Below are 22,104 nucleotides of genomic sequence, written 5' to 3'. Positions count from 1 at the left end.
TTGCCCCTCTCAACACAAATCCCCTCTCCCCCAATCTCCTTGTGGTGTCCCCCGTACCTCACATGATACCACAGTGCATAGAACCCTCCTGCCCACCCCTTGTCCCGGCCCTGTATAACATTAGTTTGGCCTAGGCCAGAAACCAGTAAGCAACTGAAGAAATGTAAAATAAATAAATAAAAAAAGGGTTAAAAAAAATGACATAAAATATACCTTCCTATCTATCTACTAATGCTAGCAGGGAAAACTATTTTAACAATTTATAGCATAAATTATCTTCCCATCACCACTCCTAGCACACATCCCCAAATTTACAGTCCTAGGACAATTCTTAACTCTTGCTGCCCCCGAAAATTCCTCCTTTCTACACAAATCCCCTCCCCCCAATCTCCTTGTGGTGCGCAGTACCTTATATGATACTGCAGTGCACAGAACCCTCCTGCCCACCCCTTGTCCCCAATCTCCTTGTGGTGTCCCCGTACCTCACCTGATACCACAGTGCACAGAACCCTTCTGCCCACCCCTTGTCCCCCAATCTTCTTGTGGTGTCCCCGTACCTCACCTGATACCACAGTGCACAGAACCCTTCTGCCCACCCCTTGTCCCCCAATCTCCTTGTGGTGTCCCCCGTACCTCACCTGATACCACAGTGCACAGAACCCTCCTGCCCACCCCTTGTCCTGGCCCTGTATGACATCATTCTGGCCTAGGCCAGAAACCAGAAAGCAACTGAAGAATTGTAAACAAAAAAAAATGATTAAAAAAATTACATAAAGTATGCCTACCTATCTATTTACTAATGCTAGTAGGGAAAACTATTTTAACTATTTCTAGCACGAGAAATGTTAAAAAATTACCTAAAATATGCCTTCCTATCTATTTACTAATGCTAGTAGGGAAAACTATTTTAACTATTTCTAGCACAAATCCTCTTCCCAATTCCTCCCCTCAACACAAATCACCATTCCTAGCACACCTCCCCAAATTTCCCCCCCTAGAACAATTTCTAGAAAAATTCCCCCTCTCAATACAAATCCCCCCCCCCAATGGAAGACATTTCATAGCTTATCTAAGCCACTTCTTCAGTTCCCATGAGTGTCCTGACTTGGATAAGCTAGAAAATGTCTTCAACATTACAGAGCAAGTCTAGTTGAATGTGACTAACTGCTAGTAGCTATTTTTAGCAAAATATGTTTTTTTAATGTGGACCCTGGAATGTGTTACATTGTGTGTGAAAATGCCATGGCTTCCCTTAGACTGCAGTGATATATAACAGTAATTCAATCTTTTGAAGGGCACTGGAAAGGCTACATTAGGAAAGAAGATCTCACAGTCATGGAACTGCAAATACATTGAAGGTAATATTTATAACATGCTAATGCTATAGGTCTATAAGCATACATTGGAGCCAGATCTAGATTAGTGGATAGAACACATACGTCCTCACCTAGGGTGAGAAAACTTTGACGTGATGACAGGCTTCACCCTGCTTCATTATCTTAATCACTTGCCGACCAGCCGCCGTACATATATTGCGGCAGGTCAGCAGGTTCCCGTGAAACGACATACCCGTACGAATGGAGGCGCGCCCATTCGCCAGAGGGGAAGCTGTTCTGCGGGGTTGAAGGCCAGGATTGCCGCCAGGCACCCACGATTGCTACCTGTGGAGACAGAACAGCAGTCTGCTGTTGTAAGCACAGCAGACTGCTGTTCTGTCAGCAATGAACACAGGGCTCCTGTGTTGCTCCTATTTAGGAACACAGATCTCTGTTTTCATTCCATAAGTCCATCCTCCACACAGTTAGAAAGCACCCCCTAGAGACACATTTAACCCTTTGATCGCCTCTGGGGTTAACACCTTCCCTGCCAGTGTCATTAGTACAGTAACAGTGCATATTTTTAGCACTGATTACTGTAGTAATGTCACTGGACCCCCAAAAGTGTCAGTTAAGTGTCAGTTAGGTGTCCGATCTGTCCGCCGCAATGTCACAGTCCCACTAATAATCGCTGATCGCCGCCGCTACTAGTAAAAAATAAATAAATAAAAATGACATAAATCTTTCCCCTAGTTTGTAGACACCATAACTTTTGCGCAAACCAATCAATATATTTTTATTGGGATTTTTTTTACCAAAAATATGTATCAGAATACAAATTGGCCAAAAATAATGAAAAAAATTGATTTTTACATTTTTTTTTTATTGGGAATGTTATATAGCAGAAAGTAAAAAATATATATTTCTCTGTCGCTCATTGACAGACGTAGTCCTCTTTGATTCTCATCAATAGGGTTATGCTGCCTCCGCAGGAGTAGGACTAGGCAGAAAGAAAAACGTTCTGGCTCCACCCTAGGGGCAGTCCCAGAGGGTATATCCTCCCTCTCTCTGCTACAGGATGTCAGTTTTTTTCTGTCTAGTCAGGAGTAAGGACCTAAGTTCCTTGCTGGGATCTTTTTGGTCCTGGCAAGATTTTTTTAGAAAAAATATTTTTTTAGGTAGTTTCTCCAGTTTTTTTCCTGTGAGATCTTCAAGCAATTACGCCGAATCTGGGCGACGGGCTGGATGTTGAGATCCGGTGGTCACCCCAGCCGGCCTACGAGCGCGCGCAGACCAGAGAATCACGCTTGGTCGGCCGCGACACATTCAAGTAAGTATGCGGGACCGGGCGACGGGCTGGATGTTGAGATCCAGCGGTCACCCTGGTTCAGCCTACGAGCGCGTGCAGACCATAGCTCCGCGCTGGGTCGGCCGCGACAGAGTCCCATTGGAGGGACTGACCTTGTGAGTTAAACGTCTCACTTGGACGCCAGGAACCAGAGAGTCAAGGCGTCCGGATTGGTCGACAGCCCCCCCACTTCGGTGGAGAGGGTACTGTGGAGAGAGGGTGCCTGTCAGTTCGGTATGGTGAGTAAATGTTTCCCTTTCCTCTCTGTGAGGCGTTTTGGGATACGGGCCCCTCTATATATGGTCGGATTCTTTCTGACACTAAAGTCCCCCATGTAACCTATGTTAAGTTCACATATCCTCAGTGATAATGTGCTCGGTGGGCAGCGGACTTGGTTTGGGAGCTAACAATCTAAACCAGCAGGCTTGGTTTGTAACTGACTGCAGTATTATAGCATACATAGGAGGTATAGCCTACCTTGACTGTAGTGGACCGTCAGACTCCCGCAGGCCGACAAGCCGCCATTAGCTTGGCATGCAGGCTGCTGTGCTGAGAACGCTACTGCGGCAGTCCGCCGCCATTTTGCTGTAGACCAGGTACACAAGCGTCCGCAGGTCACGCCGGCCGCCATTTTTTTGGAGTCTATTGTCTCCTGCATGGGGGCGGCCATGTTTGAGGTGCCCAGCTAACCTCGAGGAGCAGCTGGGAACGCCGGAAGGCGTACACAGGGGGCGGAGCCACTTCCTTCTACCCGGGAAACCTAGCACAGTACTTCCCAGTCTGCACAAGACAAACGCTGACTGCAGTTGATAGGAAACTTCTCTGCATCGGGTGGTGAGCCTTTGGGGTCCCTCTCTCTCTCTGTGGGGGTCAATAAGCAGGTACACTGGGGGGCGCTATTGCGCTAGTGGGATACAGATAAAAAAAAAAAGTTTTATTTAAAAAAAAAAGTTTTTTCTGGCAAGTGTCCTGGATTAACATGGACCCTGCCACACATGTATCTCCACCTGATCCCCTCGAGGTGTCTGCAGGATCCTCCAGCACCCCGCTTACTATTGAGTCATTGTCAGCAGTTATGGAGACCTTTGTATCCCGGGTGGAAGTGGCTTGTCAGGGACAGGGCGCAAGAAAGCGACCCCCGCCTACCCCCATTTTATCTGAAACTTCGGATTCAGAATCTGAGCCTATTCCTGCAGTTGCAGGTACCTCATCTGGGATTTGTGTCTCGGGTACTGTCTCTTCAGACAGTGAGGAGGATGTTTCGGCATCAGCCATAGCCCGAGAGGAAGCGTTGGTAAACGCACTAATTGTATCTGTCCGAGAAACCTTAAGATTACAGGTTACACCGTCGGAAGTAGCTGAGACTGAAATTCCCTTTGGTACTAAAAAACGCATCAAAGTGGCGAAAGTATTTCCATTGCCCAAATGTTTTGGTAATCCGATCAAGGAAGAATGGAGTCAGCCAAAACGCACTTCTGCTATTTCCAAACGCATTAGTAGGCGTTATCCGTTTGAGGAAGCCCTCATTAAGAAATGGACAGAACCACCGGTGGTGGATTCACCAATTTCTAGATTAAATAAAGCCACGGTCATTCCATTGGAAGACGCTCCGTCTTTTAAGGATCCGGTGGATCGCAAGATAGAAGCTATGTCTCGCGCCATGTTTTCCTTCATTGGATCAGCTTTCAGACCAATAATTGCTATTGGGCTGGTTTCGCAGACTGTAACTGAATGGACCAAGTGGTTACGCCGGGACTTAGAAGATGTCCCTCAGGCGGTATCAGATTTGTTGGAACAGATGATACAAGGGTTACAGTTTGTTTGTGACGCTGCGTTAGACGCCACTCCATTATTGGCGCGAGCATCAGTTTCAGCAGTGGTTCTCAGGCGTACACTGTGGCTAAAATGTTGGTCAGCTGACCAAGGTTCCAAAAAAGCATTGGCTAATCCCCCTTTTTTAGGAGAGCGTTTATTCGGAGCCAACTTAGATGAGATTATCAAGGATCTCACGGGAGGAAAGAGCACTTTTTTACCACAAAGTGCTAAGGGTAAAGGACCTCGTCAAAGACGGGGGCCTTCTTTCTCCGCTCATAAGAAATTTTTTCGTCCCACGGGTGAGAAAACAAAGTCCTCCAAAGCTCCTTCGGGAGGTTTCAGGGGACGCTGGTCGGGCAAGCAAAAGTCAGATTCTTCCAGACCTGAAGATAAGACTACTAAAGCCTGAAGGTGCGCCCCCACCCATAACTGGGGTGGGGGGACGTCTTCGCCGGTTCTCGGATCCATGGCTTTCCAGAATCCCGGACAAATGGGTTTGCGAAGTCATAAGGTCAGGGTACAAGATCGAGTTTCGATCTCTTCCACCGGCGCGATTTTTCCCTTCCAATATCCGACTATCCCCGGATCGTTTAGAAGATCTGCGGGGAGCAGTCACGGATTTACTACAACAAGGAGTGGTGGTCCACGTTCCTTGGGCAGAACGTTTTCAAGGGTTTTATTCAAACCTATTTACAATACCCAGGAAAGAGGGCAAGGTGCGTCCAATTCTGGACTTAAGGGCACTCAATTCCTTTGTCAACATAAGAAAATTCAGAATAGAGTCCATTCGCACAGTAGCGGCCTCCCTGCATCAGGGGGATTTCCTAGCGTCCATAGACATCAAGGATGCCTATCTTCACATTCCCATTTACGCAGGACATCAGCGGTTTCTACGTTTCTCCGTAGAAGAGAACCATTATCAGTTTGCGGCGTTACCTTTCGGTCTCGCCACGGCTCCTCGGGTCTTCACGAAGGTGTTGGCCCCAATGTTGGCACTACTGCGTCAACGAGGCATATCGATTCTAGGTTACCTAGATGATCTTCTGCTTCATGCAGAGTCTCCGCAGACCCTGTTACAAAACCTAGAGATTACTATGATCTCTTTACAAGAATTCGGGTGGCTGGTGAACCGGCAAAAGTAATTTCTGGTCCCCACCAGGAGGCTCGAATATCTGGGTCTAATTCTAGACACATCCAGGGCAAGAGTATTTCTTCCGGCAGGGAAACTCCGGAAGATTCAATCAGCAATTCAGTTGTTACTATCCAACAGCTGGCCTTCTCTTCGGACTTGCATGAGGGTTCTGGGGTTGATGGTGGCTTCCTTCGAAGCAGTACCATTTGCCCAGTCCCATACCCGAATCCTTCAGGAAGAGATTCTTCTCAAATGGAATCGGAATCCGGAATCCCTGGACAATCGGATCCGATTGAGCGAACAGACCAGGGAGTCTCTGGTCTGGTGGCTTCGATCTCCGATGCTCAGCCAGGGGAAGTCATTTCTGCCAATATATTGGACGATTGTGACCACGGATGCCAATCTATCCGGATGGGGAGGAATTCTCGGTCGATTATCCGCCCAGGGAAGAATCCAGGTTACCGATAAATGTATTGGAACTAAGAGCGATCAGACTTTGTCTGATTCACTGGACCGAGCAGCTCCAGGGCAACCCGGTTCGGATCCAGTCGGACAATGCCACGGCCGTGGCTTATGTCAATCACCAAGGGGGCACCAAGAGTGTCCGGGCGGCCAGGGAAGTGGCTTGCATTCTTCGCTGGGCGGAACGGTTTGTTCCAGCTATCTCTGCGGTGTTCATTCCGGGGGTGGAGAATTGGCAGGCAGATTATCTCAGCCGTCAGACTCTGGATCAGGGGGAATGGTCCCTCCATCCAGATGTTTTCCACCAGTTGTGCCTACGTTGGGGCACCCCGGATGTGGATCTGTTGGCATCTCGATTCAGCAGGAAAGTGCGGAGATTTGTGGCTCGCTCCCGCAATCCTCTAGCAGAGACCGCAGACGCACTGGTCGCCCCGTGGGGACAATACCAGCTAATGTATGCCTTCCCTCCTCTCGGGTTACTGCCAAGACTTCTTCGCAGAATAGAGGGGGAAGGAATTCCAGTAATCCTGGTAGCTCCGGACTGGCCTCGTCGAGCCTGGTACGCCGACTTGGTCAGACTGGTGGCGGACGTCCCGTGGCGACTTCCTCTCAGGGAAGACCTACTGTCTCAGGGACCGATCTTCCATCCTGCTTTACAATCGCTGACTTTAACGGCCTTGCTATTGAGACCCAGGTGCTGAAGGACAAGGGATTGTCAGCTTCAGTTATTCCTACTCTAGTTAAAGCAAGGAAAGCGACTTCCAGAAAGATTTATCATCGCACATGGAAGTCCTACATTGCATGGTGTGAACCCCTGGGGTTCCACCCACGTTCCTATTCGGTTAATCGAATATTAGCTTTTCTGCAACAAGGGGTTGAGCAGAAACTGGCCTTGAGCACTATCAAGGGTCAGGTTTAAGCATTAGCTATCTTCTTTCAGAAACCTTTGGCTACTCATTCCTTGGTGCGGAATTTCATCCAGGGGGTGCGACATCTGGCTCCGCCAGTGCGCGCGCCGTTACCACCCTGGGATCTTAATCTAGTATTGTCGGTTCTTCAGAAGCCTCCCTTTGAAGATATTAGGGAGATTCCTTTACCTACGCTGTCCCAGAAGGTGGCCTTCTTGGTGGCTATCACTTCTGCATGCAGGGTGTCAGAACTGGCTGCATTATCTTGTCGTTCCCCATATCTGGTGGTTCATAGAGATAAGGTGGTTCTACGCCCGAATCCATCTTTCCTACCTAAAGTGATTTCAGAATTTCATCTGAATGAGGAAATTGTATTACCTTCTCTGTGTCCTAAGCCCAGCCATCATCGGGAGTTTGCTTTACACTCCTTGGATGTGGTTCGGGCGATCAGGGTATACTTGAAAACGACAGACTCGTTTCGCAAGACGGATTCACTTTTTGTGGTCCCGGATGGGCCCAAAAAGGGGTTGCCTGCATCTGCCGCGACTATTTCCAAATGGATCAGACAGACGGTGGTACAGGCTTATTCTATTAAGGGTCGGGAGCCCCCGTTCCCTGTTAAGGCGCATTCCACTCGGGCGCTTAGTGCGTCATGGGCTTTTCGCCATCAGGCGTCAGTGGTCCAGGTGTGCAAGGCGGCTACCTGGTCGTCGGTTCATACCTTTACAAAACATTATAAAGTTGATGTAATGGCATCGTCTGATGCCTCGTTTGGCCGCAAGGTTTTGAAGGCCGCAATTTGAGGAGACCAGTTGTCTACCTCGAGGGTTTTTTTCCATTGGAATTTTATTTGAGTCTCATTCTTTTTTTATGATGAGCCTTTAAAACTTCTAGTTGGCACCGGTTGGGCCTTCTAGATTGGATTTTGATTTTTGTCAATCCCACCCCTCATTTGTGGCACTGCTTTGGGACGTCCCTATTGATGAGAATCAAAGAGGACTACGTCTGTCAATGAGCGACAGAGAAAATTGGATTTTTGTAAGATCTTACCATAAAATCCTTTTCTCTTAGCTCATTGACAGACGTAGTACCCGCCCCTGTATCATTGAGTTGGGTTGGGTTAAATTCTCTGACACTGCTTTGTGACATAACTGACATCCTGTAGCAGAGAGAGGGAGGATATACCCTCTGGGACTGCCCCTAGGGTGGAGCCAGAACGTTTTTCTTTCTGCCTAGTCCTACTCCTGCGGAGGCAGCATAACCCTATTGATGAGAATCAAAGAGGACTACGTCTGTCAATGAGCTAAGAGAAAAGGATTTTACGGTAAGATCTTACAAAAATCCAATAATTTTTTTTTTTCCAGAATTTTTGCTCTTTTTTTATTTATAGCACAAAAAATAAAAATCGCACAGGTGATCAAATACCACCAAAGGAAAGCTCTATTTGTGGAAAAAAAGAACATCAATTTTATTTGGGTACAGCACTGCATGACCGTGCAATTGTCAGTTAAAGTAACGCAGTACCGTATCGCAAAAAATGGCCTGGTCATTAAAACCTTCCAGTCCAGAAGTGGCTAAATTAAACCTCTGAGAAATAAAAAATAAAAGCTGATGTGTGTTTTATCTGTGATCTTGACCTGGCTTTACTACATAGTGAGTCAGTGACCTGGAACAAGCATGTGGTCAGGACTCCGAACTCCCATGCTTGTTCAGGTTAATATACACAGTGCCAAATTTATAAGGGGGCAAAAGAGAAATTGCCCTGCGCCCCCCTGCCAAAGGGAACCTCAGACTTCCTTTATAAAGAAATGAAACCTATGTTCCCTCGAGACTTCAGTAGTGTGTTCTGAAGTTGTCCAGTTTGCAGCCTTTGTCAGGCTCCGGTCATGTCTCACTGTGTTTCAACAGGCAGTTTTAGTACATGATGAAGGGCTTGCTGACACCTTTCCAGGTGTTAACCACTTAAGGATCGGAAAGTTTTACCCCCTTAATGACCAGGCCATTTTTTGCAATTTGGCACTGCAAGACTTTAACTGGTAATTGCGCAGTCATGCAATGCTGTACCCAAATACAATAGATGTTCTTTTTTCCCCACATATAGAGCTTTCTTTTGGTGGTATTTGATCACCTCTGCGGTTTTTATTTTTTGCAATATTAGTTTTGAGAAAAAAAAATATTTTTTTTGTCATTTTTTTTAAACACCTGCGACAAATAAATTAAATATTGAATGAGCTTAACATGCCTCTCAGGAAATCCCTTGGGGTGTCTACTTTCCAAAAAGGGGTAATTTGGGGAGGTTTTGTACTGCCCTGCCATTTTAGCACTTCAAGAAATGAGATAGGCAGTCAGAAAGTAAAAGCTGCATACATTCCAGTATATACAGTACACCATAGTTCGTAGACGCTATAACTTTTGCGCAAACAAATAAATATACGCTTATTGAGATTTTTTTTTTTTTAATCAAAGACATGTAGTTAAATACATTTTGGCCTAAATGTATGCCAAAATTTTATTTTATTGATTATTGATATAATTTAATGATATATTGCTCACACATGACATGGGTATATGTGGAATTACACCCCAAAATACATTCTGCTGCTTCTCCTGAGTACAGGGATACCACATGTGTGAGACTTTTTGACAGTCTAGCCGCGTACAGGACCCCGAAAACCAATCACCGCCTTCAGGCTTTCGAAAGCCGTATATTGTTGATTTCACTCCACACTACCTATCAGTTTCAGGGGCCATGAAATGCCAAGATAGCACAAAACCCCCTTTAAATGACCCCTTTTCTGAAAGAAGACACCCTAAGCTATTTCCTTACACAGCTAAGCTCCCAAAAAGTCTCACACATGTGGAAGTGCCTCGAGCCCCCCAAGGTCTAAGTACGGGACTGAACATACAGAATACTTATTTATTCTATGCAATTGGGTTGATTTACTAAAGGAGAGGAGAATCTTAAAGCGGAGTTCCAGCCATTTCACTCACCTGTCCAACGGTGCAGCGATGCGGCCGCCCGAAGCCTCGATCCTCTCCCTCGGTGCCGGCATCACTGCTGTGGGCACCCGGCTGTGACAGTTTGCGGCTTCACAGCCGGGTACCCACTGCGCATGCGCGAGTCACGCTGCGTGTCTTGATTGGCCGGCAATCTTCTGGGACCTCTGACGTGTCCCAGAAGATTGCAGGGAGGGAGGGGGAGAGGAGAACTTCCGTTCAGGGCGCCGCGGCGCTCCGAGCGGAAGTGGGAACGGGTACCTGTCAAAACTAGGTACCCGCTCCCCCCCCCCAAAAAAAAATGACATGCCAAATGTGGCATGTCAGGGGGTTAGAATACCTAAAGCGGAAGTTCCATTTTTGGGTGGAACTCCGCTTTAACACAATAAACTGTGGGGCTGGATATTTAAGTCAATTATCCAATCATGGGTGGATGAAGTAAGTAAACAAGAATTTGCTTTTCACTCTTTTAGTAAATCAGCTCTAATGTGCTGGGTTCTACAGTCATAGAAAAGCTACCATAAACGCCTTGGTGAATACAGTTGAAAGATAGCCCTGGTTACAGCTGTTGGCTTCCTTTATAAAAAATGTCTGAGGAAAGTTCTCCAGAGCAGCCAACTGGATTCTTACTTTTTCCTCCCATTTCAATGGGAGAATCTGGTTGCTAACACTCTCATAACTAAGTCCCCCTGGTCCCTAAAAACAATGTTGGACTGGTCCTTTTAGCTCCGTGAAATATAACCTTTTTTATTGAAAATCGCAATACATTTTTAGCACATCTTCATTATGCAAAGCAAGGCTGCTTTACCACATCTCTAGGAACTCATTAATGCCAGCACTGTATTACTATGAGAGAAGGTTTATATAACTAGACCCATAAATGTATTTTGTAATTATCTCCTGTTAATTAATGTATTTTTTAATTGTCTTTGTTAATTTTAATATATGCTATTAAAGAAAAGTGGTGTAAAATGCACATTTATTACACATGTTAAACTTGTTTAATAACTGTTTTCCAGCCCAAGAGTTGATTAATGAACACATAAAGAAAGGAACCGAGCAAGGAAATATGGTTAGTATACTCTGTCTAAATACAAGTACAAATTCAATGGAACAAAGAAAATGTGCTAGAATAAAACCAAGCTAAAGGTGCCCATAAACATTAGGTGACAGTCTTCTGACCATATTTTGGTTGGATTGGTCAATCAGCCCAGTGTCTATAAAAAAATTATAAAACTAAGCAAATCTGCACTCAGGAAAAAAAAAGTACTAATTATACTGTAAGTGGAAGCTGAGAGCACAGTAGTATGGCACCTAATATTATAAACAAAATATGTTAAATTTTATTGGAGGAAAGGTATGACTTTAATGGCACAACAAACTCGGGTATTAATGAAATGTAAATATATTTTATGGAAATTACAAAAGGTAAAAATGTAACTAATTCCATTAGTACAAACACATATTAGCTTAGTAAACAACTGTACACACTATTGGTGACACCATCATCCCTCAACATAGGTATAGTCCCCCCAAAATGGATAAGGCAACAAACAGCATGGGAGATGGATCCCCAGTTCCCCAATATCCAATGGTAGCTACTTAAAGGGCTGATGATGTCCAGTTCATAGCCCTGCTTGACTTGTTTCACGACAGGCGCGCTTCTTCAGGCGCTTAGAGGAATAAAGTGGAATGCTTTTTAATGTTGGTATAAAATGTACTAAAAAGGCATATATTATGACATATATAATATATAAATATATATAAAAAAGTAGATGCTTTACTGCAATCTGCTGGGCAAAGTCTTATATATATGAATCAATGGACATATACAGTATCTCACAAAAGTGAGTACATCCCTCACATTTTCGTAAATATTTTATTATATCTTTTCATATGACAACACTGAAGAAATGACACTTTGCTACAATGTAAAGTGGTGAGTGTACAGCTTTTATAACAGTGTAAATTTGTTGTCTCCTCAAAATATGTCTAAACACATGTCTAAACACATGTCTAAACCACTGGCAACAAAAATGAGTACACCTCTAACAAGTAAACATGTCCAAATTGGGCCCAATTAGCCATTTTCCCTCCCTGGTGTCATGTGACTCATTAGTGTTACAAGTTCTCAGGTGTGAATGGGGAGCTGGTGTGTTAAATTTGGTGTTATCGCTCTCACTCTCTCATACTGGTCACTGGAAGTTCAAGATGGCACCTTATGGCAAAGAACTCTCTGAGGATCTGAAAAATAGAATTGTTGCTCTACATAAAGATGGACAAGGGTATAAGAAGATTGCCAAGACCCTGAAACTGAGCTGCAGTATGGTGGCCAAGACCATACAGCGGTTTAATAGGACAGGTTCCACTCAAAACTGGCCTCGCCATCGTCGACCAAAGAAGTTAAGTGCACATGCTCAGCATCATATCCAGAGGTTGTCTTTGGGAAATAGACATATGAGTGCTGCCAGCATTGCTGCAGAGGTTGAAGGGGTGGGGGGTCAGCCTGTCAGTGCTCAGACCATACGCCACACACTGCACCAAATTGGTCTGTATGGCTATCATCCCAGAAGGTAGCCTCTTCTAAAGATGATGCACAAGAAAGCCTGCAAACAGTTTTCTGAAGACAAAAAGACTAAGGACATGGATTACTGGAACCGTGTCCTTTGGTCTGATGAGACCAAGATAAACTTATTTGGTTCAGATGGTGTCAAGTGTGTTTGGCGGCAACCAGGTGAGGAGTACAAAGACAAGTGTGTCTTGCCTACAGTCAAGCATGCTGGTGGGAGTGTCATGGTCTGGGGCTGCATGAGTGCTGCCGGCACTGGGGAGCTACAGTTCATTGAGGGAACCATGAATACCAACATGTACTGTGACATACTGAAGCAGGGCAGTAGTCTCTCATCAGAGACTGGGCCGCAGGGCAGTATTCCAATATGATAATGACCCCATACACAACTCTAAGACGACCACTGCCTTGTTAAAGAAGCTGAGGGTAAAGGCGATGGACTGGCCAAGCATGTCCCCACACCTAAACCCTATTAAGCATCCGTGGGGCATCCTCAAACGGAAGGTGGAGGAGCGCAAGGTCTCTAACACTCACCAGCTCTGTGATGTCGTCATAGAGGAGTGGAAGAGAAATCCAGTGGCAACCTGTGAAGCTCTGGTGAACTCCATGCCCAAGAGGGTTAAGGCAGTGCTGGAAAATAATGGTGGCCACACAAAATATTGACACTTTGGGCCCAATTTGGACATTTTTAATTTAGGGGTGTACTCACTTTTGTTGCCAGCGGTTTAGACATTAATGGCTCTGTGTTGAGTTATTTTGAGGGGACAGCAAATTTACACTGTTATACGAGCTGTACACTCACTACTTTACATTGTAGCAAAGTGTAATTTCTTCAGTGTTGTCACATGAAAAGATATAGTAAAATATTCACAAAAATGTGAGGGATGTACTCGCTTTTGTGAGATACTGCAGTTCCTAACTTTTTCACGCCCAGAGGTTGATGCTTAAAGTATAACTAAAAGCAAAACTTTTTCTTTTCATTTTGGACAGAGTGGAGAGGGATTAGAACCCCTGACAGTTTTTATTGCGGTCTGTGCCCCCGTTAAGGAGATTCAATCTCTCTATTTGTCCTGTTTACCATTATCATTGAAAGTGAAAGTAAAAGAAAACCCCAAATTTTAGGTTGTCCCCAGAAAAGTAATAGAGGGTAAATCTTCCAATGTGGATACTAGTTCTGGTGACCTGGGGATCCCCAAGGAATTCCCTTAATTTGCAGGGATTTCCTCTCACTTTCTGTTTGGAGATAGGACAAGATTTCTCTTCACCAACCAAAATATGGTGAAGAGAAATCTTTGCAATGGGACACAGAAGGCAAAAAAACTTGACAGTGGTTATAACTCTCCCTTGCTCTATCCAAAATGAAAAAAAAGTTTTGCCTATAGTTCTACTTTAAATTCTCAGATCAAATTTAGCAGCATCATCATCTGTTTGTTGACTACACAGTGACTCATTTGCATAGCTAAATTATTTTTTAAGGACATATACATCTTTTTGGTTCACTGCTTAAAGAAGATATGCAGCCAAAGCTGGTTTGGATGTAGATCTCCTATAGATCACAAGAGTGCAGTTTGTTCTGCACTCATGTGACCCATTTTCAGCAGAGAGCAGGCTGAAGTCTGCTCTCTGCTGACGTCACAGATGTCGGTCCAGGCACCGCGTAATCACGATCATGGAATCGGGATCCGCCAGGTGCCTGGACCGACACCCAGCTCAGCCTCTCAGCGAGACACTGAGAGCCTGAGCCAGCCACTCTGCCCCCCTCCACAGTCCAGCTCTCCAGTGAGCGAGGAGGGGGCAGAGAGGAGAGCTGTGACTGACAGTCAGCAGCTGTCTGCTCAGGGAGCTGTCAGAACCGAGTGAAGGATCACTCGGTTCTCAGTGTAGAGGCTCCGGGGGACAGATGCAGCATCGGATCGATGCTGCATCCACCTAGGTAAGTATAATTAGGGAAAAACATTGAATCCCATACTCCTCTTAAAAAAAAAAAAGGTATTTAGGTTTTCAAACTAATAAACCTGTTAAAAAAAGAACATATATGTTTTAATGCATTTATTGTTATGTTATTTGATTGTTATGTTGCTGCGATCTGGTAATTACAGCATTAAACCTGTAGCACTTGTGACAGGAAGTCAGGTAAATCTGTGGATGTAGTCACAGACAGGAGATACATTTCCACATGGTTTAGAAAATTCACCAATTACTATAGGGTGTCGGCTGAAAAGGTAGCCAGGACGGCTTAAGCAAGTTGAAAGGCCTTCAGCTGTTCGGAATGAGGAAGTTAAGGCCTCTATAATTTGTCCAAAGGAAGTCTATTGATTGCTGCCTCCTGACGCTGTGTGGGTAGAGGAGGACAGTCAGATGTGTGCCTCCCGACGCTGAGTGAGCATGGGAGAAGGATTGCTGCCTCCTGATGCTGTGTGGGCATGGGGAGAGGAGGACAGTCAGATGTGTGCCCCTTGAAAGCTGTGTGAGCATGGGGAAGACCTCCTGAAGCGATATGCGCTGAGGAGGGTAACAAGTGTGAAGACTACTCAAGGTGAGGTCTTGGATCGTTTCTATGTGAAAAGAAACCAATGGACATTTCCTGTGTGAAGGGGAAATTAATTAAGACTGAAGACTACTCAAGGTGAGGTCTTGGACTATTTCTATGTGGAAAGAAATAAATGCACTGTTTGCTGTGTGAAGAGACAAGCAAAGGAATGGTTGCTATGTGAAGAGTGTGAAGAGACAAACAAAGGGATGTTTTCTATGTGAAAGGAAAGTCCAATGAACATGTGCTGTGAGAAGAGAAAATAAATGGACTATTGAGTGTCTGCTGTAGGATCAGCAAAGTTTGCCCAACAGTAGGTTGGAGACAGACTCCGTAGGTAAGTTCCTGTATGTGAGAAGGTAGCCACCCACAGTGGCAAGGATTTATTTTGTGTTTTATTTTATTTTGATGTTTTTGACGCTTGCAGTCTTGTGTGAAGAAAATTGCATGAATAAACCAAACTGTTTGCAACCACTTCTCGGCTATCTCCCTGTGTAACAAACCCCCTCAAGGGGTCATCCATACCCGCCACGAGCTAATCTCCCACACACTGCAAACTAAAGTGTTTTTTTTAAATAAGCTTCTAGCATGCATGTGATCACTTTGTCAAAACTGACATATTGATTTCATCATCGGGAACTACAGTATGTTGATTGCCCAAGCTGTCAATGAGAGCTGGGATTTAGAGTCAGCAGCTTCACCAAATGTAGTCTGGTGGTTCTTCGGGGGAGAATTTCATAAACAGATTTAGATTGGAAAGGCATTATTCAAAGCTGCTTTATTTTATTGTGTAAACATATCCAGTCTATTTTGGAGATATAATACAGTATATCTCCTTAATTAGGGCAAAAAACAACAAATTTTCTAAAAACCATATATATAAAGATGATCGAATGTAGATAATTGGATCACAAACGATATTATGCTGCATACTGTATATCCTTTATAAAGGTGCTATAAGCTTGTGTGTATGTACACCACACTTGATGTGAATGCATATAGTGTATACATAAAGACACATATACAGTATACTGTACATGCATAAAATGTACACATATGCATAAAATAACACACATCCTTATTAAAAAAATAATTACAAAAATAGAACTGTAAAAATGATAAAATATATAAAAAAAAAAAAAAAACTACAGACACCGTCCACTGCCCTACTGACACCAATATCTGCCCTACTGACACGGTCCACTGCTCTATGGACACTGTTAGTACATATACACATGTGTTTGAGCTTTGGGGTGCACACCCTAATGCAATGGGCTATGTACACATCTGCAGGTACTGTATGTGCTTTGTTGAGCTTTTTTTTTTAATTATGTGACAGTGTCTTGTTTTTGTTAATTGTTATCCACCTAAATAACTTTTTGATGAAGGCTTCCATTGTCTGACTCAACAGCTGCATGCTAATTCCAGGGCAGTACCTATTTAGCATTATCACAAGTGAAGTGAATGCCTAAGAAATAATATGCAATAATATGAAACTTGTAAGTCAGATCATTTCAACTTCCTGCACAGATATTTGACTTATTTACAGAATGCCATTTTTAAACGAATAAAGTTGGAATCAGGAAAACTGCAAATTTTTTTGTCCTAAGCTCTGCGCTTTAAACAATCTGTCCCCCAAATTATTATTTTCGTTTTGGTAGATATATAATGGTTGGTTTACGAATTAGTTTTATTATATCTATTTCTTGAGGACACCAGCGGTATCCATCCCTCCTAAAGTCATTTAACAGATATTGTAAAAGAAAAATGGTAGGACAGTTGACACTCATTGTATTGGTCAAAACAAATATGTAGAGCAGGAATCCAGCAGAAGAAATCTTACCACATGATTTGGCTCCAATATATAAAGTTGGGTGGTTCAACTAGTCTGCATAAACCCCAGACTGAATTTTTTATTTTTTTTTATCTAGACAGATTGTACAAAGGAACATTCACGTTTATGTTATATGGTTTATAAAGCATAACTCAACTTTTGTTGAGAAAAAAAAACATTCCCCTCTGGGTGATCTATGTTTACCTCAAGGATTTTAACAAACTTTGTTGCAGATTTCTAGCTTTTGTTATTCTGAAGAAATCCCTGTGTGTCTGTCTGTGTCCATGTTGAAAGTGAATCTAATGGGAGTGATTTCATAATTATCAATCAGCTGTGCACTTCCAGTGCTCTAATGAGGAAAGTTGCTGGGCCTGCATCCCTTTAAGTTTGATTTCCTATTGGAAGTATCTCTCCAAAAATTACATTTTTGTTGCAAGGGGTGCCTGAAATCTGACTTGAATCTTAGGGCAGACTTCTGGGAAAATTAGTGAGCCAATCATACAAGCAGGAAATTATGCTTTTGGGGGGCATTCTATACACATTCTGTGTACAGAACACCTTCAGGTAGCCATATTGCATTGATTTATCAGAAAATTACAGCTGCCGATTGATAAAAAAGGTCATTTTTAACAAAAGTTATACTTTAAACAATACAGCTGTGCAAAACAGCCACTTACTTACTGAAATTGCAGATATTAGAGAAGGGAAGCCTACAACCCTCATGCAGGTGAAGCATATATTTAGGCTTGGAAAAACATTGAAGGACGAACATGGAAAACATGAAAGGAAGACCAGTTTGCTACATTTGGTTCAAAAATGTTATATATATATATATATATATATATAGTACAGACCAAAAGTTTGGACACACCTTCTCATTCAAAGAGTTTTCTTTATTTTCATGACTATGAAAATTGTAGAGTTACACTTCAAGAGGTAGTCACCTGAAATGGTTTTCACTTCACAGGTGTGCCCTGTCAGGTTTAATAAGTGTGATTTCTTTAAAATTTTCCTTATAAATGGGGTTGGGATCATCAGTTGTTTTGTGCAGAAGTCAGGTGGATACACAGCTGATAATCCTACTGAATAGACTGTTAGAATTTGTATTATGGCAAGAAAAAAGCAGCTAAGTACAGGAAAACGAGTGGCCATCATTACTTTAAGAAATGAAGGTCATTAATTTAAGAAATGAAGGTCAGTCAGTCCGAAAAATTGGGAAAACTTTGAAAGTGTCCCCAAGTGCAGTCACAAAAACCATCAAGCGCTACAAAGAAACTGGCTCACATGCGGAGCGCCCCAGGAAAGGAAGACCAAGAGTCACCTCTGCTGCGGAGGATAAGTTCTGAGTCACCAGCCTCAGAAATCGCAGGTTAACAGCAGCTCAGATTAGAGACCAGGTCAATGGTACACGGAGTTCGAGCAGCAGACACATCTCTAGAACAACTGTTAAGAGGAGACTGTGTGAATCAGGCCTTCATGGTAGAATATCTGCTAGGAAACCACTGCTAAAGAAAGGCAACAAGCAGAAGAGACTTGTTTGGGCTAAAGACCACAAGGAATGGACATTAGACCAGTGGAAATCTGTGCTTTGGTCTGATGAGTCCAAATTTGAGATCTTTGGTTCCAACCACCGTGTCTTTGTGCGACGCAGAAAAGGTGAACGGATGGACTCTACATGCCTGGTTCCCACCGTGAAGCATGGAGGAGGTGTGATGGTGTGGGGGTGCTTTGCTGGTGACACTGTTGGGGATTTATTCAAAATTGAAGGCATACTGAACCAGCATGGCTACCACAGCATCTTGCAGCGGCATGCTATTCCATCTGGTTTGCGTTTAGTTGGACCATCATTTATTTTTCAACAGGACAATGACCCCAAACACACCTCCAGGCTGTGTAAGGGCTATTTGACCAAGAAGGAGAGTGATGGGGTGCTGCGCCAGATGACCTGGCCTTGTAACGCTCCTGCGTTTTACGTATGATGTGGATTTTCAGCTGCAGAAATATTCCACTTCAGTAGTCATGTAGAGAAACGCTGAGACACCATTCCCAACTCTCAATGACTCATCATGTGTGGATGATCTCAATTCAGCAAGTAAATACACACACTCAATAAGATGTTTCCTAGAGTGACTTATGTATATAGTAACACAGTGATGATAGGCTGAAGAGACAGGTTGGGTAGAGATGGTAGATGACAGACACTTGAAAGGAAATGTTCTTGAAAGTAAGATAGTAGCAGATGGGATGCAGATAGGTTTAGCAATCATGTATGGTAGTAGATGACAGAGTAGCAGGTGGACATACAAGAGAGATCAACCCAGTGCAAGAACAGGTGGTAGTAGGCTCAAGAGCTAGCAATCTTAGATAATGCAGAGCTAGATAGTGTAAGCTTTAGTATAAAGGTTATAGAGGTTTCCCCTGTGGGGTACTTATCACTAATAGCAATGTAGCAGAGGAGAGGTTCGGCAAGAGCGGATGATCCGGTAGCGGGATACAGGGATCAGCGCAGCGTGGTTCCGACAGCGAGGTATGCTTGCAAGCATGAGAGCTTCAAGACAGGTTAGCATCAAGGCACAAAGCAGTTTGAACGAACACATGTGAGTGAGAGCCGGCGATCTAAATAGCCATCCAGTCCGGCGCTCAGTGATGACAGCATCAGTCTTAAAGGTGTATGCGCACCTTACCAAAAGAGAATGGTGGGGCGCATACACTTATGAAAGAGTAATTAGGGTACCCAAAGGTACCAGAACATTACAGGCCTCCACAGTCACCGGACCTGAACCCAATCGAGATGGTTTGGGGTGAGCTGGACTGCATGAAAATTGCGGATTAATCTAGAGGCATGTATGTCAGAGGTGTTTAGCCAGGTGTCGTCTTGGGGCCCATAGTTCTTCCATCGAACCAAGTACTGAAGTCTTCCTCTGTGGATACGAGAATCCAGAATCTCTTTTATCTCATATTCTTCTCCACCTTCAACTTGTACAGGAGGAGGAGGTGGGATAGTAGGCCTTATTCCTTGGTCAGTAACATGGGGCTTCAGTAGCGACACATGGAAAATGGGATGTATTTTGAGGTCTATTGGCAATGTAAGCTGTACTGCAGCTTTTCCAATAAGTTTCTTGATTGGGAAAGGTCCCAAGAACAGAGGTCCAAGCTTTTTGCTAGGGATTTTCAGTCTTAAATTTTTTGTTGAGAGCCAAACGAGGTCCCCGATAGCGTACTGAGGAGAAGGTCTTCTGCGAAGATCATAGTACTTCTTTTGTTGACTATGAGCGTGTGCAATGGTAGTATTAAGCAAACCCAGAGAGTCCTTTATTTGGGTAAGATAGTCTGAAGCTACTGGGTTATTTGAAGGAAGGATGCGTGGTGAAAGAATAGAGGGATGAAACCCATAGTTCAAGTAGAACGGACTCTGCTTGGTCGTACTGTGGGTTGCGTTGTTGTAGGCAAATTCTGCCAGAGGGAGAAGATCCACCCAATCATCCTGTTGGTAAGAAGTGTAACAACGTAAATATTGCTCGATGCATTGGTTGACTCTTTCAGTCTGTCCGTTGGTCTGCGGATGGTAAGGAGAAGTGAGCTTCCGCTCGATCCGTAGTATGTGACATAGTTCTTGCCAGAACTTGGAAATAAATTGTGATCCACGGTCAGACAGAAGAGTTTTTGGGATACCATGTAACTTAAAGACATGTTTCATCAGGAGTTCTGCCGTTTGTTTGGACGAAGGTAGTCTGCGAATAGCAATGAAATGTGCCATTTTTGTCAGATGGTCCACTGACACTAAGATGGTATTAAATCCTTTGGAAGGAGGCAATTCCACTATAAAGTCCAAATACACAACTTCCCATGGAGTTTGGGGTATTGGTAGACTGCATAGTAGACCGGATGGCCTCGTAGTGTCAATTTTGGACCTGGCACAGACATTGCATGAAGAGACGAATTTTTGTATAGATGTTTTCATGTCAGGCCACCAGAATTGCCTGGTAATCAGATTAAGAGTCTTTGTCATACCCATATGTCCTGCCATAGGCACATCATGCGATAATTCCAAGATCTTGGTGCGTATGGTAGGTGGTGTGTAAAGTTTGTTGTTGTAGTAGAAGAAGCCTTCTGCATCAGTATTTAGTTGTGGTGGGGGTGAATCCAAACTTATACCATGCAAAACCTCTTCCTTCAAGGAACGGACAACTCCAATAATGCGTTTGTGAGGTATTATAGGAACGGAAGGGATTTCAAAGTAGTTTTCTTCAGTTAGTCGTGATAGTGCATCCGCCTTTTTGTTCTTATCTGCAGGTGTGTAGGTCACTAGGAAGTTAAACCTTAGAAAGAATAGTGACCATCGTACCTGTCGGTGCGAGAGAGTTTTGTTAGTCTGAAGATATTGGAGATTTTTATGGTCCGTGTATATAAGTATTGGTAATTGGGTGCCTTCGAGTAGATGTCGCCAATTCTCCAGAGCCAATTTTATAGCAAGCAGTTCCTTTTCACCCACGGGGTAATTTATCTCGGGACTGCTTAGGGATTTAGAAAAAAAGGCGACTGGATGAAGTGGTGAAGTGTGAGTTGGTCGTTGGGAGAGTATTGCTCCTACTGCCATGTTTGACGCATCTACTTCCAGAATGTATTGGAGGGATGGGTCTGGATGGCGTAGTATGGGAGCAGAAGTAAACCTTGTCTTTAACAGGTGAAAAGCTTTATTTGCTTCATCTGAAAATTTGAATGTTTTTTTAATGCTAGTGAGCTGTGTGAGGGGTCTCACAATGGCAGAGAAGTTTCTAATGAACTTCCTGTAGAAATTCGAAAATCCAAGGAATCGCTGTAGCGCCTTGCGTGTGGTTGGTGTAGGCCAATCCTGAATGCAGGATATCTTACTCATGTCCATCTCGATTCCTGTTTTGGATATGATGTAGCCTAGAAAGAGTACCTCTTCTTTATGAAACAAGCATTTTTTCAGTTTCACATAAAGGTTGTGTGCAAGCAATCTCGCTAATACTAGTCTTACATGTCTTATGTGTTCAGACAGGGATCGTGAATATATAAGTATATCGTCCAGATATACCACAACACAGACATCTAGTAAGTCTCTGAAAATATCGTTTATAAATCGTTGAAAAACTGCAGGGGCGTTGCATAGCCCGAATGGCATTACAAGATATTCGAACAATCCGTATCTGGTTCTGAATGCAGTCTTCC

The 22,104-nt window shown here is 43.8% G+C and overlaps 1 protein-coding gene across 1 annotated transcript in view; it reads left to right on the top strand.

Moving 5' to 3' along the window:
* Window positions 1-22,104, top strand: part of AK9 (adenylate kinase 9) — a 135,128-nt gene that overhangs the window by 5,169 nt on the left and 107,855 nt on the right. The window contains exons 3-4 of the mRNA XM_082251583.1: window positions 1,295-1,358; window positions 10,998-11,050. Of these exons, the coding sequence (XP_082107709.1) occupies window positions 1,295-1,358; window positions 10,998-11,050 (117 nt within the window). The remainder of the gene's footprint in view (window positions 1-1,294; window positions 1,359-10,997; window positions 11,051-22,104) is intronic.

The sequence above is a fragment of the Pelophylax lessonae genome (genome assembly GCF_965119305.1).
Source record: "Pelophylax lessonae genome assembly, chromosome: 3".
Classification (NCBI taxonomy): Eukaryota; Metazoa; Chordata; class Amphibia; order Anura; family Ranidae; genus Pelophylax; species Pelophylax lessonae.
Note: the sequence above shows the minus strand (reverse complement) of the source record. Positions and strands in the feature narration are given on the sequence as shown.